We start from the raw sequence: 15,397 nt of genomic DNA, 5'->3' as shown, positions 1-15,397 counted from the left end.
ACCCACTGAAGTCAAAGTTTGTATAAAGAAGTATGTTTTTACTAAATAAAATAGAAAGAAATCCAAGATAAAAGAAATTTCCACCGCTGCTGGTGAGGAAACACATTGCAACGGGTTGAACTGGGCTGGATCATTCTGGCGTCTTTCATCAAAGAATTAACCATCGACACTCAGGGCCCATGAGACAATGACATCATCGGGCTATTGATCGGCTCCACGGAGGACCCTATCACAGAGCTGCTTGATTTAAGAGCCAATGACTTATTTTTAGTGTTACAGCAACTCTCCACATGAACCGATAAAAATCACCCACGGCCTCGCCAGATCCCTGGGAAGATGAAATAAGTTACATTAAATAGAAAATGATGGCTTCTCAAGGACAGATGAGTTTGAGTGAAACTCGTCAGTCTTCTATCTGCGGGCGCCTCAATGCGGGACTTTCTTTGCCAGTGCTTCGTGAAAGGCAGTGGTGGTATAAGTACTCAGAATGAGTATTTATACTTGTTTTTTTTTGTTTTTGAGGGGCGCCAGTCCCTCCTATATTTAGCTATTAGTCAAGTGTATGTTCTTCGTCCTAAAGAAACATTCAATTCCCATTGACAATGAATGGAGAATTTTACGTCAGTGTCTGAGCAAATAGGCATAGCGCATGTCTATGTCTTAAAGTGTCTCCTAGTGTCTAGTATTTTACGTCATGATGATGTACGATGATAAGAGCGCCCTTCACTTCACGCGATATTTTCACTTTAAAAAACAGGTCTGATGTCATTTTGTCTGATGTTGGACTGGATTTCAGAATGCGTCGCGATTGTGACCTTGTAGATCGGCTATTTTCAAATGTCCGAAATGTAGGCTATTCAGGGCTGAATTGGTTAATGTATGTTTTGTAATAATAATCAAAATCTACAAAGTAACTAGTAAATAAAGCTTTCAAATAATTGTAGTGGAGTAAAAGGACAATATTTGCCTCTGAGTAGAAGTCAAAGTATTGGAAATATACTCAAGTAAAGTACAAATACCTCAAAAGTGTAGTAAATGTACTTAGAAATTTCCCAAATACATGATTGCAGTATATATATATATATATATATATATATATATATATATAAACATTAGAATACTTGATTATCTACCGTATACTGCTATTAATTTGTTTTTTTACATCATAGTCATAGCACAAAATATTCTGTGGGTCTTGAGAGAGTACGTTGGCAGTGTGTGCAGACTATTGTAGAGAAACTCCGGCAGTAAATGACTTTAAATGTTACATTCCACCACTGGTGAAAGGCAAGTAGACATGGCTGTGTGGGTTTAAAAAGCTGCTCTGTGATTCCATCCAGCAGCGCAGCTTATTATTACAGCTGAGTCACCACTTGAGTTTGTCCACTGAATGAGGTGAAGTTAATGAAACATCCTACGAGGACACAAACTCATTTATGAAGATGATGTGACTCACTGAGAGAAATGGAAGAAATTATGAATGCTATTACGATGAAGCTGATTCCACCTTCACAGCCATATAGTCACCCTAACGCATTCCTCTGGAGAGCACGCACGCGCACGCGCACACGCACACGCACACACACACGCACACACACACACACACACACAAAAACAAACAAGAATTAGTTTGTAACCCGTCTGGCTAATCCTTTTTAAAGCCCCAAATGCTACAGGGATGATGGGTTTATTCTGCTTTGCATACCTGTTGCTAGACAGCTACGTAGTACTACGTACTAGCCTATCTCATATAGCACACACACGTGTGAAATATGTGGGGTCTCCATGAAAGCGGGGGAAAAAAGGTTGGGGACCACTGGATTAGGAGGTGGGAAAAGGCGTGGTTGTGATAGTTCATATGAGGGCAGGAGATGAGTCGTCCTCCCCGCCATGATAAGCAGCTTGGGTGGTTGAAGGCATGGCAGAATTCCAGACAAGTTTACAAACCCTTCAGTGCACTCAGCCGGTGCACAGTCTATTCTTAGCATCACATTAACACACACGCGCGCACACACGCGCACATGTGCGTGCACAGTACACACACACACACACACACACACACACACACACACACACACACACACACACACGATTCGTAAGCTATTATGTTCATATTAGTGCCCCTCCTTACAAGTCTGGCTGTCAGTCGGAATGTCTCAATGATAAGATGTTGGGGAGTGGTTGGGGGAGTGGTGGTTGGCAAAATGGATGCTATATCCATTAGAGGGTTCTATGACATGTAATGACACCTATCTGTACATTGAGCTGTGGTAAAAGTTTACTCTACTTCAATTATTTGACAGCTTTAGTTCTTTTTTTTACTAGCATTATTGCAGGTTTAGAATCACGGTGCTATACTGTAATGTATGTAGCTTGCTGATATTGTATGTCCCTTGCCAGTGTCACCAAGGCAAGTTTGTGTGCATTATTGTGCATTCATTGTGTGATGATCAGTGATAAATGATGTCTGTGAATTACATAATTACTGTATGTGGACTGTGCATGCTGTTGTAAATTTGAAGACAACAAACAAAAGAACAATAAATTGATGGCTTTGATGCTTGCCAAGAAGAGCAATTATAGTTAACAACAACATCATCCGTGTTGGGAATTCTTCCCCACTTTATTGTCAAAGTTGTGGCCTTTTGTTTCTGTCATATTTTGTGCTATGAATGTTTAGTTAAGCTTTGCTCACCCAAGTTCACCCTCTCTGAATCTGTTATGATAGCACATTTAATCAAAGATGCAATGACAATAAAACATATCTAACTATACATGCACCAAGTCTGTGCGTGCATGCGTGCGTGCGTGCGTGCGTGCGTGTGTGCGTGCACGTCTGTAATCCACTCGAGAACCCTAACCCTAACCCACCGACTTCAAATTCGACACACACGTTCCACCCCACCAATAAGCAATACTAATTATTTTAAAACATGCTTGCAGCCTAACCAGCAACTACCATTTCATCAGAATGGAAATATAAGCAGTGGTGGACAGTAACTATAGCATACATTTATTTATTTAATTTTGTATCTGTACTTTACTTAAGAATTTGTATTTTTCGGATTGGGACAACCCTAGTAATATCTATACTTTGACTCAAGTACTAGAGTTGATGGGCACTGGTATTGGTGAAAGTGCCCACCCACCACCGCGGAGGTTCGAATCCAGCGTGGTGCATCTGGCTTTGTTGAGTGTCTATATGAATTATGAACACAATTGCACCGTATTTCGGGGAGGAAATCCGGGCGGGAGGACTAGGACGAAGGCTGCCGGTGGGGGCTCCTCACTGGCAGGGGAGGAGATTTTGGTACACACTATAGGAACGTATAATGCAGGGGTTCTCAACTCGTGGGTCGCGACCCCTCGGGGGGGTCGCCAAATTATTTTGGGGGGTCCCCAAATTATTTTCAAAAAAAAAAAAAAAAAGATTTATTTTTTAATTTTTATTTTCACGATTTAAAAAAAATAGCAGACCTACAAGCTCGTAGCGCGCCACTCGGTGGCGCGCTATGAGCTTGTAGATCTGCTATTTTTCAATAGCTAAATTATAACAATGCTTAAAACACCAAAAGGGGTTCCCGCCCAAAATGGTTTAAGGTTATTGTAGCAGTCAATTTATATTGGGGGTCGGGAGGGGGCGGGGGTCCCGAGACATTGCCAAAGCATTTCCGGGGGTCCCCGGCCAAAAACGTTGAGAACCCCTGGTATAATGTATAGTCTCCTGAGTTGACTATATCTAGTAGATTCTTCTGGTACAAAAGGAGATGAAACATGAATAGGAACTGAACTCAGCTACTCGTGCAGCATGCTTGATTTAACCTGTCTTTCTTAAAATAACAACTTATTGCACTAGAAACGATTAACTTGATTTATTCATCAGGGTAATGCCAACTACGTTTCCTTCCAAAGTACTCAATCCAACCTGAGCCTGAGCACCTATAGCTCATACTGTATCAATCTGTACTGCTCGATTTTATGCCGTGATATGCAACATGGTGGTACATTGTGTGAACAGAATTGATGACCTATTCGCGATTACTCGTGCGATTAACTATATAAGTCATGTGATTAATCACAATTCAAATATGTAATTGTTTGGCAGCACTTAAAGTATATGCACACTATATTCTCATTCTATAATAAGTATGTGTTCAATCTATTTGTGAGTTATCTGACTGAACTGTATGCATCTTGCCTATATTGTGTCCTTTTGACCAGTGTCACCAAGACAACATGTTGCACATTTATTGTGTGATGATCCATGAAAATGGATGTCCATGTATTGCATAGGCTTGTGCATGAATGCACATACATTATTTATGTACTTATGGTTCACTGAGATGTAAGTTGAGATGTAAGGGGTCAACAGGGAAAACCCTGTTACTGAACAAACACCCTAAGCAACAACTACTGTTAGAATGTAGAACTAATTAAAAATATATATTTGCATCTTGAAGAATGGGACCTTTTTTTAATGCCATTCGGAGCCATTTTGTATGTAAATTATACTCTAAACAAGCGAGGTCATCGCGGGGTGACCGTAACGATTTGGCCCTTGGTGCTCCTGGTGTGCTGCCGTGGTGCAGGCGGCTGTGTGGAGCATGAGAGGGACTTCATCGTTTGCCCGCTTCTCTCGCGTTGGAATTCTCCAGGGAACGTTTAATTGCAACAAGTAATTCATCAAGTGTTTATTTATCAGCCTACTCTTCTGATTTCAATTCCAGGTCAACAGACTACGGCGCCACTTACCAGAAGCTGAATGAGAAGGTGGGATCGAAGACAATACTCAGCTATTTGTACGTCAGCCCCAATAACAAGAGAAAGGTAATGTGCTTTTTATATCATTGTTGTATTGTTGCTGTCGGGCAATCTGTATCTCCATATATAGTAGCACAAATAGCTGATACGATCTCGCAACACGTTGCATCGCACCATTGTGAGCTTGTAGGTCAACCTTTTTGCCATTTCTTATACATTTTGAAAGTTGAAGTAAAAGTCGTTAAGTGTGTCGTGGTTTGTGGTTGTATAAATATTAAAACCAATTAAACTTAAAAAGTACCTGTTACAAAACCCATTGTCTAGGGGTACAAGGCAATGCAACATATGGAGGAGACACGGAAACCAAGGTCTAATGCAAGTATTTATTCATAATTTAAGGTTGAATAAATAGTATAATCAATAATCAGTACAATAAATGGCTCTTAACTAAAAAGAAAAGACAGTCAACGGACATCAAAACAAAAGAAGTTATTCCTTTCCGAAGGGAATAACTCTTAATCAAAATGTTCAACACAAAATAAGGCAAAACAGTTTAGTTATTAACGGCAGTACGGCGGATGGGGGAAAGACCCTGGAAGATGTTTCCCCCGTGACTGTCTGGGGGTGAATGGGCTTAGTAGACGTGAGAGCTACGGCCGTTAGCTCCCTCACGTGACCGTCAGCCAATCGGGGAGGTTGATCAGGCCTCCACGGTCATGGCCAACAGGAGTACCCAGACACACAGCGGATGACAATCATACTGTCTGAAGACCCATTAGTATCGGCATGGGAGGAGAGTTAGTCTAATACAGGTTCATAACTGCTGCTAGAGGTATAGATATGTATATATATTAGGAGACATCTAGAATAATTCCATATACACATGTATATACTATACCAATAATATCACCATATAAATATATATATCATTAGCAATGAACATATATATATTTATAATCCAAAATAACACTCATAACTCACAACACTCATAATTAATCATAACACACACGACCATAGTCGTGACAGTACCACATTGGATCCTTTGGAAAGATGTTGGAAAGCATTTCTTCCTCCATTTTCTGAAAAGTAACGGTTTTGGACATACAAGGTTTCCACTTTCCTCCCAACAGCGGCGACGATAGAATTAACCAGTAATAACCAGCAACCAGGCATGTATCATCATCACTGACTCTGCCTCACTCTTCCTCTGTCACTATAAGAGAAGCCATTCTAAAAAAAAAAAACGATATAATAACCACATAGAGAGTAAGCCACAGAAAATACTCTCCAAATGTTAATATTAATCATTGTACTACCGTCTTTCTCTCCAGCTCTCCCAGAATTAATCAATTATGGACTAGGTGAGGTTTAAGAGAGTTGTCAGGTCATGTAAATCAACGATTCCCAAACTGTGGGCCAGGGCCCCACTGTTCGGCCGAGAGGATATTGAGCATATGTGGGCCCCCATATATATATATATATCATATATATATATTTTTAAACTTTTTTCCATTTACATTTTTTATTGACATTACACAGACATTCTCGATCCGTAATAAACACCCCAATTATATGAGAAATGAACAGCTACAGTATAGTACTACAGTTTTTGCAGTTTTCCCCATATTGAGTTACAATAGTCTTCTTCTCCAGAACCCAATTTTAGCAATTGGCATCAGGCCTATACAGTGCATCTGTATTGTAACTGGGTAATCATTTCATTGCAGTCTCATTCTCTCAGTTCAAAGTATAGAACTACTGTAGGTCACAAAGTACGCATTGTTTTGTTTTGTTTTTATTAATGAAGGAACAGCATCACACTCTATTGTTGTCAGAATGCTATTTATTTGTCTTGGTGGTGCTGATGAAATGCACACAAACTTTGTGCGCTCACAAACTTCTGCTTCAACACATCCAATAACTGGCGATTGCCGACCTTGTGCTGTATCCATTTCTGTAAACACAAAACCCTGCAATGCAATGTGTGGGGGACTTTTTCAGGGTCTGTTTTGCAAGTTCGGCTTTAGTAAATGCAACACTGCCCCCCCCAGGTGCACATGTTAACATTACATGCATACGTTGACCGATACCGATGTGATTATGCACGCAGGACATTTGTGTTAGCAATATGTTTCATGCTGTAGCTGAAAGTCATTAAGCATCTGCCACTATTCCTCCTCCTCAATGCCCCCTTTCCGTGTTTTTCTTTTAATACGACTAATCAGCAGAAATCCTTTCCTCCTACTGTAGTTAATTATCAGCTAATAACATGGGTTGGGGAACCAATGGGGAGCCGGCGTCCGTTTCCTGCAGTGCTGGTTTGATCCGAGCACTTTCAGGCTAGATTGACAGGGATGTATTAATTTTGTCATCACAGGAGGTAACGATATACACACCATACTGAAATGACTCAATGCCAGGAAGTTGTTGGGTTCAACCGTTAACAAAAATAGACCATCGACTCAATGAAAGTGAATACAAACTAGAGAAGACTTCCAAATTGAATAATGAATATGTTTGGCAATTATGGAGGTTTTGCAATTGAGCTGTGTGGTACAAGCACGACAATGCACTCTCAGTTTGAGAGAACAGCAGCAATGATATATGCTTTGAGTCAGCCCTAGCAACCCCCTGTCGTGCGGTTATTATTATCTGGCTTGCTCCCACAGTAATATCCCCCATGCATTTTGGCGAAGTGTGGCATCCCTGTAGGCGCCCGCACAATGAACTGAATTTAAAAATTCACAGTTTGAGAAACAGAGAGAGAGAGAGAGAGAGAGAGAGAGCGAGCAGGGAACCGACACGACGGTGGGAACCGGGTGATAGCATATCCTTTTCGTCTGCTACCTTTTGTTGGTGTTCTCCTTTAGATCCTCAGATGAATGCTTTATCAGGCTGTGTTCTGCGGGACTGAGCACTGCTCCGGAGGAGTCAGTCACTTGTAATGCACAATAGACGGTGTGGAGTGCGTCTAATGAGGCAGCAGCTCTGTTAGGGGGCACGGAGGAGTGCATGCACGGTGGGGAGGCACACACATGCACGCCTCTCCAGCTCGGTGAACAGTAGCTGGCCACGGCACAGCCTCCGTTGTGTTTAAACACGACGAGCGCTTGCAGCACGCGAGGACCCGCAAACAGCTCCACGGGTTGTTAATGTCTGTCTCTCACACGGAGTACATGCAAGCAGCGCACACACACACACACGTACACACAACCTCAGACTCTGCATGTTTCACCTCATTCCTTCTTGCACACATTCATGGATGCACATACATGTGCCACTCCCACACAAGCACACAAGCACGCGCATGCGGCACGCACGCACGCACGCACGCACGCACGCACGCACACATTATGCACTTATTTTGTGACGCACACACAAACACAATGGTTCACAAATATGGGATGGGGTGGAGGTTGTGGCAGGTTTGTCACCCCCGGCGTGATGCCATGTGACTGCTGCTGCTGGTGGTGGCAAACAAAGACCCTCTCTTTACTAAGGGAATGTGCAGGTGGGGGTGGAGGCTAGGGGTACAAACAGAGAGAGAGAGAGAGAGAGAGAGAGAGAGAGAGAGAGAGAGATGAGTGAAAGACAGAGATGACCCAGGGGTCACTCATGGACACGGTTCAGCAGAAAACAAACAACAGTGGTTGAAAAAGTACTGAGATGCAGAGTAAAATGGAGAAAAAATACTCAAGGAAAGTCAAAGTACCTCAAAATTGTACTTAAAGGGGCATTCCACTCATTTTCAACATTTTACTATGTCATTAATATACCTTAGAGCTGTTGTGTGGACATAATACAAAAAAGTCCCCCCCATTCTGTGTTTCCTAGAACTGGAGATCTGAAAAAAATCATTAACATGGTGAAACACATCTTGATGATGTCATCAAGATGTGTTTCACCATGTTAATGATTTTTTTCATACTTACAGTTCTAGGAAACACAGAATGGGGGGACTTTTTTATTATGTCCACACAACAGCTCTAAGGTATATTAATGACATAGTAAAATTGTTGAAAATGAGTGGAATGCCCCTTTAAGTACAGTGCATGAGTAAATGTATTTAGTTACTTTCCACAATTGCAAACCATTGGAATGTTTGTTTTCCACACACTGGCTCAATACATGAGAGATAATGCCTCTCAAATGCAATACAAATATCATTTGTATCATTGAAAACAAGAATTTAAAGAGCCAGACTAATTGCCAGACTAAGTGTTTTCAAGGCAAAAGGCCTCTCTACGTTGTGTGCGCGCGTGTGCGTGTGTGTGCGCGCATGTGCGTACGCCTCTCAATCTCTGCAAGTCTGTCGGAGCTGGTGTGCGCTTTTGTCTGCGTGTCCGTGTCTGCGCGGTTTGTATGCACAGCGCTCAAAACCAATTACGGCCTTGTGAGACTCAGACGGCAACAACAGGCCGGTGGGCGGAATATGAATTCACCACAAATGAGATCCCTCCCACTGTGGAGGTTCAAAGGCTTTTTGTTCATTGTCGCTCCTCTGTAACATGCTCAGATTCCAGTTCTACTCAGACTTGAAGCTCAACTTCAGTGTTCCATGTCCCCAAATCACCCTCCAAATGGCAAAATAAATAAATAAAATAATGTACGGCAAATGTTTGTCCTCAAGACCCGACAGCTATTAAAAGTTGAAATGTTCACTAACGTTTAACTGCATGTCTTCAGTAAATGAAAACGTTTATTTGGATGAATTGTCGACTAATACACAATTTGTGCATATAATGAGCAAAAGCGATAGAGGAGATGTGCACACTGCACACTGAGATGTTTCCCGATAAGAATACGTGGAATAAACTCAATGTTTATCCTCTTCTGGGCTACATTGTCTATGCGCATCTGTGTTTATACAGTAATTATACTCCTTTTGGCATATGTTTTCAGTAAACATACTGAGCCTGTCTATCACACTCAACAAGATTTTAGATCTGGGAGCGGCAGTGTCCCAGGAGGTTTGGCGGCCACCTTGGAATCTGAAGGTTCCAGGTTTGATTCCCGGCTCCTCCTGGCAAAGTGTCGAAGTGTCCTTGAGCACGACACTGCCCCTAAATGCTCCTAATGAGCATTTAGGTTTCCTAAGCGCTATATAAAATGTTGTCCATTTGATCTAGAAGCTAATTGCTACATTGCTTCTCAAGATCTTTATTGTACCAGCGATCAGTCTGTTCCATGTCCATTCCTTAACATCACACAACTAGCACCAATAGGGCTGGGTGATATGACGTAAAATCAATGTCACTTTTACTTCAACGCTTTTCCTCGATTACGATTCTGTTGTGTTTGATATACACAGTATAAGAAATTATTTAAAAAACTGCTTCTCGATTATTTGATTAATATACACTACATAGATCAAGACGGTTAGAGGATCTAAATGATGGTTTTGCTATGTCTTCGGTTATTTGCCCAGCTCTAACACCAAATTGAAAGCCAACACACACCGTGGGCGTGGCGGGGTAATAACGTTTATATTTACCATCCATAAGAAGTGTTGTTTTTGTTGACTGAAACTAAAACAAAAAATGTTCGTCAACTGCCCTTTTTCACTGAGGAAAACAAAATAAAAATGAGCTACGATGACTACAACTATGACTAAATATACTGACAATTTTGTCAACAAATAAAACTAAGCTATGATGACTAAAACTAAAACTGACTAAAACTAAATATAATGACTTAAGTGGTTGACACCCAGCACAATGAAACATACACATAGTACATTTAGCCAGAAGCTTATTATATGTTTCATACATAGAAAATGTCAAAACCTACTGTGTAATGAAAGGTAGAAAAGAAAAGCAGCGCACCTTGGCCCAAAATGGTTGAAAATGTTACAATCATGCGGGCCTTGACGCGTCATCATGCATCACGTTTTCATTCAAAGGAAGTAATTAATTATGGACTTTTGATATAAAAATACACAAAAATGGACATGTTCCCATTGTTTTGGCATAGATTATGATATGCTCTAAAAGTGTGAAAAACATATTTTTCATTTCCCTATGTCTTTAAGGTGTGTGCAGACCCACTGGTCCCCCATGGTGGATCTGAATTCTGAACACTTGGACAGCAATTATGTATCCATGTTTTAACCCAGTGGGAGTGAGTCGTTATAATAGGTTTGCCATCATGCTTGCTTGAAGCACAATTAGGTAATTGTGCTCCTATTCAAAATATAAAAGGCACACCAAAAATGGCTTGGTTGAATGCTTCCATACGGCTTCCATACGGCTTCCATACGGTCTAATACGACGAATTAGACCGTTCCTCACCCAGGAATCAGCCCAGCTCCTAATCCAGACAACAGTCTTGTCAAAACTTGACTATTGTAATTCGCTCCTTACTGGCCTACCGGCATGTGCACTTAAGCCTCTGCAAATGATCCAAAATGCCGCAGCTCGTCTGGTCTTCAACCAGACAAAATTCTCACATGTCTCCCCCCTGCTCCGCTCCCTGCACTGGCTCCCAGTCGCTGCCCGCACAGAATACAAAACTCTGATGCTGGCATTCAAAGCAACCAAAGGTATGGCTCCCCCATATCTTGCAAGCATGATTGAACCCTACAAACCCTCCCGCGCACTCAGATCAGCCAACGCAGGAAAGCTGGAAGTACCCTCACTAAAAACGCCGGGACAACGCTCCACACGTCCCAAACTCTTCTCCTTTCTGGCCCCAAAACTGTGGAATGCACTCCCCGTTGCAGTCAGAACTGCGGCATCACTCCCAATCTTCCGCCGTAGTCTGAAGACCCACCTTTTCAGACTCCATCATGGCCCATAGCACTTATCCTACCCCCTTAGATAGCACTTTTTAGACTTAGATAGCATTTGAAACAGACTTATAGCATGGCATGTAGACAGCACAATAATTGCATTGTATATAGTCATAGCACATCATAGTAGCCTACATATGTATAGCATAGTATAGTATATATGTATAGTTAATATGTATAGTGTCATTATATAGATATGTTCTAGTTACGTTCTTAGCTTACGCATGTTTCTTGATAAATGCATTTTATATATATGTGATGTATTCCCATACTTTTGTTCCTGCCTAATGTAAGTCGCTCTGGATTAAGAGCGTCTGCTAAATGCCTAAATTGTAAATTGTAAATTGTAATTGTCTTCCGAAAGTTCTTCTGATTGTAATTCTACTTCGTCAATGTTATTTCAGTATATGGACTGCTGAGCTTACTGCACCTCTTCAATTGTTAAAAGGTGACCCCAAGTTACAAGAATCAGTGGAGAATCATCTGACGAAACCACGTCAGTGTGGTTGAACTGGACTAGATGTTGATGTTGTCTTGTTAGTCTATAGGCTACTAGCCTGGTAAACCAACCACCCTGGAAGTAGGCTACTGCATGGGTTCAGTTGGTTGAACTGGACATTGGTTTTGTCTTGTTGCACTGTACTGGGATCAGTTAGTTAAACAGGATGCAAGCGTCGATATTTCTGTGACTGGTTATGGTTCCAAATATACATTTGCAGATGCAATCAAAACATGTTCCATTCCTGGATGCATTTCTTAGAATTGTGTTTTTCATCAAAAGGATGACAGAAAATGCTATGTGAAATATTTTTTTTAGATTAGATGGAAACATATTGTGGCTGACAAAAAAGTAAAGGGCTAAAATAATTGTCAGACTAAAACTAGACTAAAATGTCAACAGTTTTTGTTGACCAAAACTAGACAAATACATGTACGGATTATTGGACTAAGATTAAGACTAAAATGCTCGACTTTAAGTCGACTAAAACGTGACTAAATAAAAATAGGATGAGTTCGACTAAATACTATAAAAACTAACAACGGTGATTGAAACTGTACTAAGACTGAGACTACATTTAAAAATAGCCGACAAAAACAACACTGCTTATAAGGAGACAATGCAGGTGCAATGAGTGAAAGTGTATCAACGCTATGCTTTGTTGGCGGATCACGCACACTGTGATGGTTACGTGATGGAGGGGGGACAACTTAACAGAGGACGGGGAGAGGGGGTTGAGGCCGCCGGAGGGGATTGAACATCTGTCAGCCCTGAGGCACAATCTGCAAATGGCTGCCAATGGCTGCGAGTGGAGATGCAAGAACAGAACACTAGAGCCCAGGAGAAGAGGACCAAGTGAGGCTGAGGGAGAGAAAGACGGACAGATAGGAGGGGAAAGGCTGAGAGAGAGGGTGTGATACAGATAAAGATACAGTAGGGTGAGTGAGTGAGTGAGTGAGTGAGTTATTAGGGAGATGGCAGAGGTCATTGCAAGGCCAGCATTGATATTCATCTATTGTGCAGTCATTTAGATATTATGCTGGAATAGGGCTGCAACATTTAATAGAACAAATCGGTTATATTTGTGTCGATTTGTTGATACTTTCATCATACTTTTTAATATAGCAAAAAAAGGAGTGCATATGGTGAGTGATATGGAATGTAAGCTGATCATGTAAAACACAATAATCATTGTTTAGTTAAAGGACCACTTCACCACTTTTCAATGAAATCTTCAAGTCGGAAAACCATTGTGGTATTTTATCATGAACATTAGTGAAGACCAATTATATGAAGATAGGTTGAAAAGTGGTGAAGTGGTCATTTAACATCAGGGCTGCTGGATAGACTAATATTTTATGTTCAGCTTCCAGAGGGACAGTCCACTATAGCAGGGGTTTTCAACAGATTTCGACCCAGGGACCACCATCCTGACTAAGAGCAACCTGGGGACCACCTCTATTGTGTAGAGTGACACAATAGTGGTTCATGCACCATTCCATTCCTTGTTACTCACTAATCACACTATCACAGGCTACATTCTTCATTAGCTGGACAAAAACAATCTATAGTTTTCAAAGGCACAATTTATTTTTGGATACAGACACATTTGAATGCATCAACTATTTAAGAACGGGACAAAGAAAGAAAGAAAGAAAGAAAGAAAGAAAGACAGAAAGAAATAAGACATTCTTCGCCACCATGCCAGTCATGAACCAATACGGCCCTGTCACAATAACTCACAACAAACGTCAGCAACCACAACACATAACCTACTACTGTCTATCAGTCTTCAATTGAAAATTAACATTTGGAATTGTTGGCTGTTATGTCAAAGCCCAAAACCTCTCAAGCCAAAAGGAAATAGCAAATTCACTCATAGGATTATTGAAGTGACCGAGAGCCACATACACATTATGGGCCTACTGTTCCCTGATACAACTCACATACCTTCAATGGCAGATACAACACAACATACAAACTGTAGATTCACATCAGCATTCAATTCCAGAGCCACAAACAGTTACGTTATGTTTCATTGCCACCCAGTCATTGGGTCCCAAAATGACAGCAATAGTACACCAGCTTGAATCACACTAGTATACACACTGCGTCAAACACAAGCAGCAGCAGCAAAGAAGCAAAAAACAAACTCCCTACCTTGAGCGATCTTCTACTTCATCAGTTGTGTAAGTGATGCCAGGGTGAAACTTTGGGACCCATTGATGAGGAGATAGAGCCTCCGTCTCTTCAGTTCATGATGAGCCCTCCAGCAGCGTCTCCAGTCATCTCCATCCTCCATAAATCTGGCTATCTGGGCTGAGCCCGATTGGCAGGGCTGCTGCGGGCCGGGTCTTGGCCGGGTGCTACATTTAGTACTGCACACATAGCAGTCTGGTGTAGTGCAGTGGGTCCAGCATTCACAGCGTGTCACAGGAGAATGGACTCAGGGCGGAGAAGAAACTGACGTTGGGGGTCTGGGGTCATCACCCTGGCTCATGTACCTGTGGAGCAGGTTGAGAGAGACACCATAAGCTTTGAGTAGAAGTAAGTTAGAAAGAAAGAAAGAAAGAAAGAAAGATCTGCCACAACATATACAGCCTAGTAATATACAGTAGGCCTACATAGCCTATTATATAGAACACAGCCTAGTATACGTAGGTGTGCATATATACGTACAGTAATGTTGGTTTTAAATTGGATAAATAATGGATTTTAGGAAGGAAGCTGTGGGGACTTTGGACATCCCTGGACTAGGATATGCCTTGAAATAAATGGAGAGATAGAAATCTAGATGTGCAATTCAGGTTGTAACACTTGGTTCAATAACACTTTCAACTACACTGCACTCGGGCGAGGTGCCAACTTGCGGCTTGTGCACCCCCCCACCCGTGCCATTTTGTACCTCTGGGTTACAAAGAAGGCTCGGCCTCGGTTGAATATATTTAACATAATTCCTGCTACTATATATCATTTATGATGAGCATTACAATTAGCTCCTATGACTTGGCAAAGGGCTTGTATGTTGTGGGATCCCTTGGTGAAGAGACATTCAGCTCGGGACACGAGCTAAATCATTGAGGTAACAAATTGAACCCAGTGCTCTGTGAACACTGAATGTGCAGAAAAAGCTGCTGTGATTTATAGGCTGTAAAGACCAACAGCAGTCTCTCTGCATTAGCCCAACTAAGGATGAGGACATCAGAAGTACTGTAAAGACCAACAGCAGTCTCTCTGCATTATCCCAACTAAGGATGAGGACATCAGAAGTACTGTAAGTGGATGGACTTTATTAATGTGGGTCGTGACATTCCGCTGACCAACAATAATATGTACAGTTGGGTGCC

General features: G+C 41.5%; 1 protein-coding gene across 2 annotated transcripts in view; it reads left to right on the top strand.

Annotated features, from left to right (window-relative positions):
* The window catches only part of sorcs1 (sortilin-related VPS10 domain containing receptor 1), a 207,167-nt gene that overhangs the window by 90,297 nt on the left and 101,473 nt on the right, over positions 1-15,397 (top strand). For both annotated transcript variants that reach the window (XR_013789911.1, XM_079499906.1), the window contains exon 3: positions 4,728-4,827. Coding sequence is in view for 1 of the 2 variants with exons in the window: in XM_079499906.1 (XP_079356032.1) it covers positions 4,728-4,827 (100 nt within the window). In the remaining variant the exon portion in view is untranslated. The remainder of the gene's footprint in view (positions 1-4,727; positions 4,828-15,397) is intronic.

This window comes from Electrona antarctica (assembly GCF_951216825.1).
Source record: "Electrona antarctica genome assembly, chromosome: 4".
Taxonomy (NCBI): domain Eukaryota; kingdom Metazoa; phylum Chordata; class Actinopteri; order Myctophiformes; family Myctophidae; genus Electrona; species Electrona antarctica.
The sequence above is the reverse complement of the archived record's forward strand: the minus strand, read 5'-3'. Positions and strand labels throughout refer to the sequence as shown.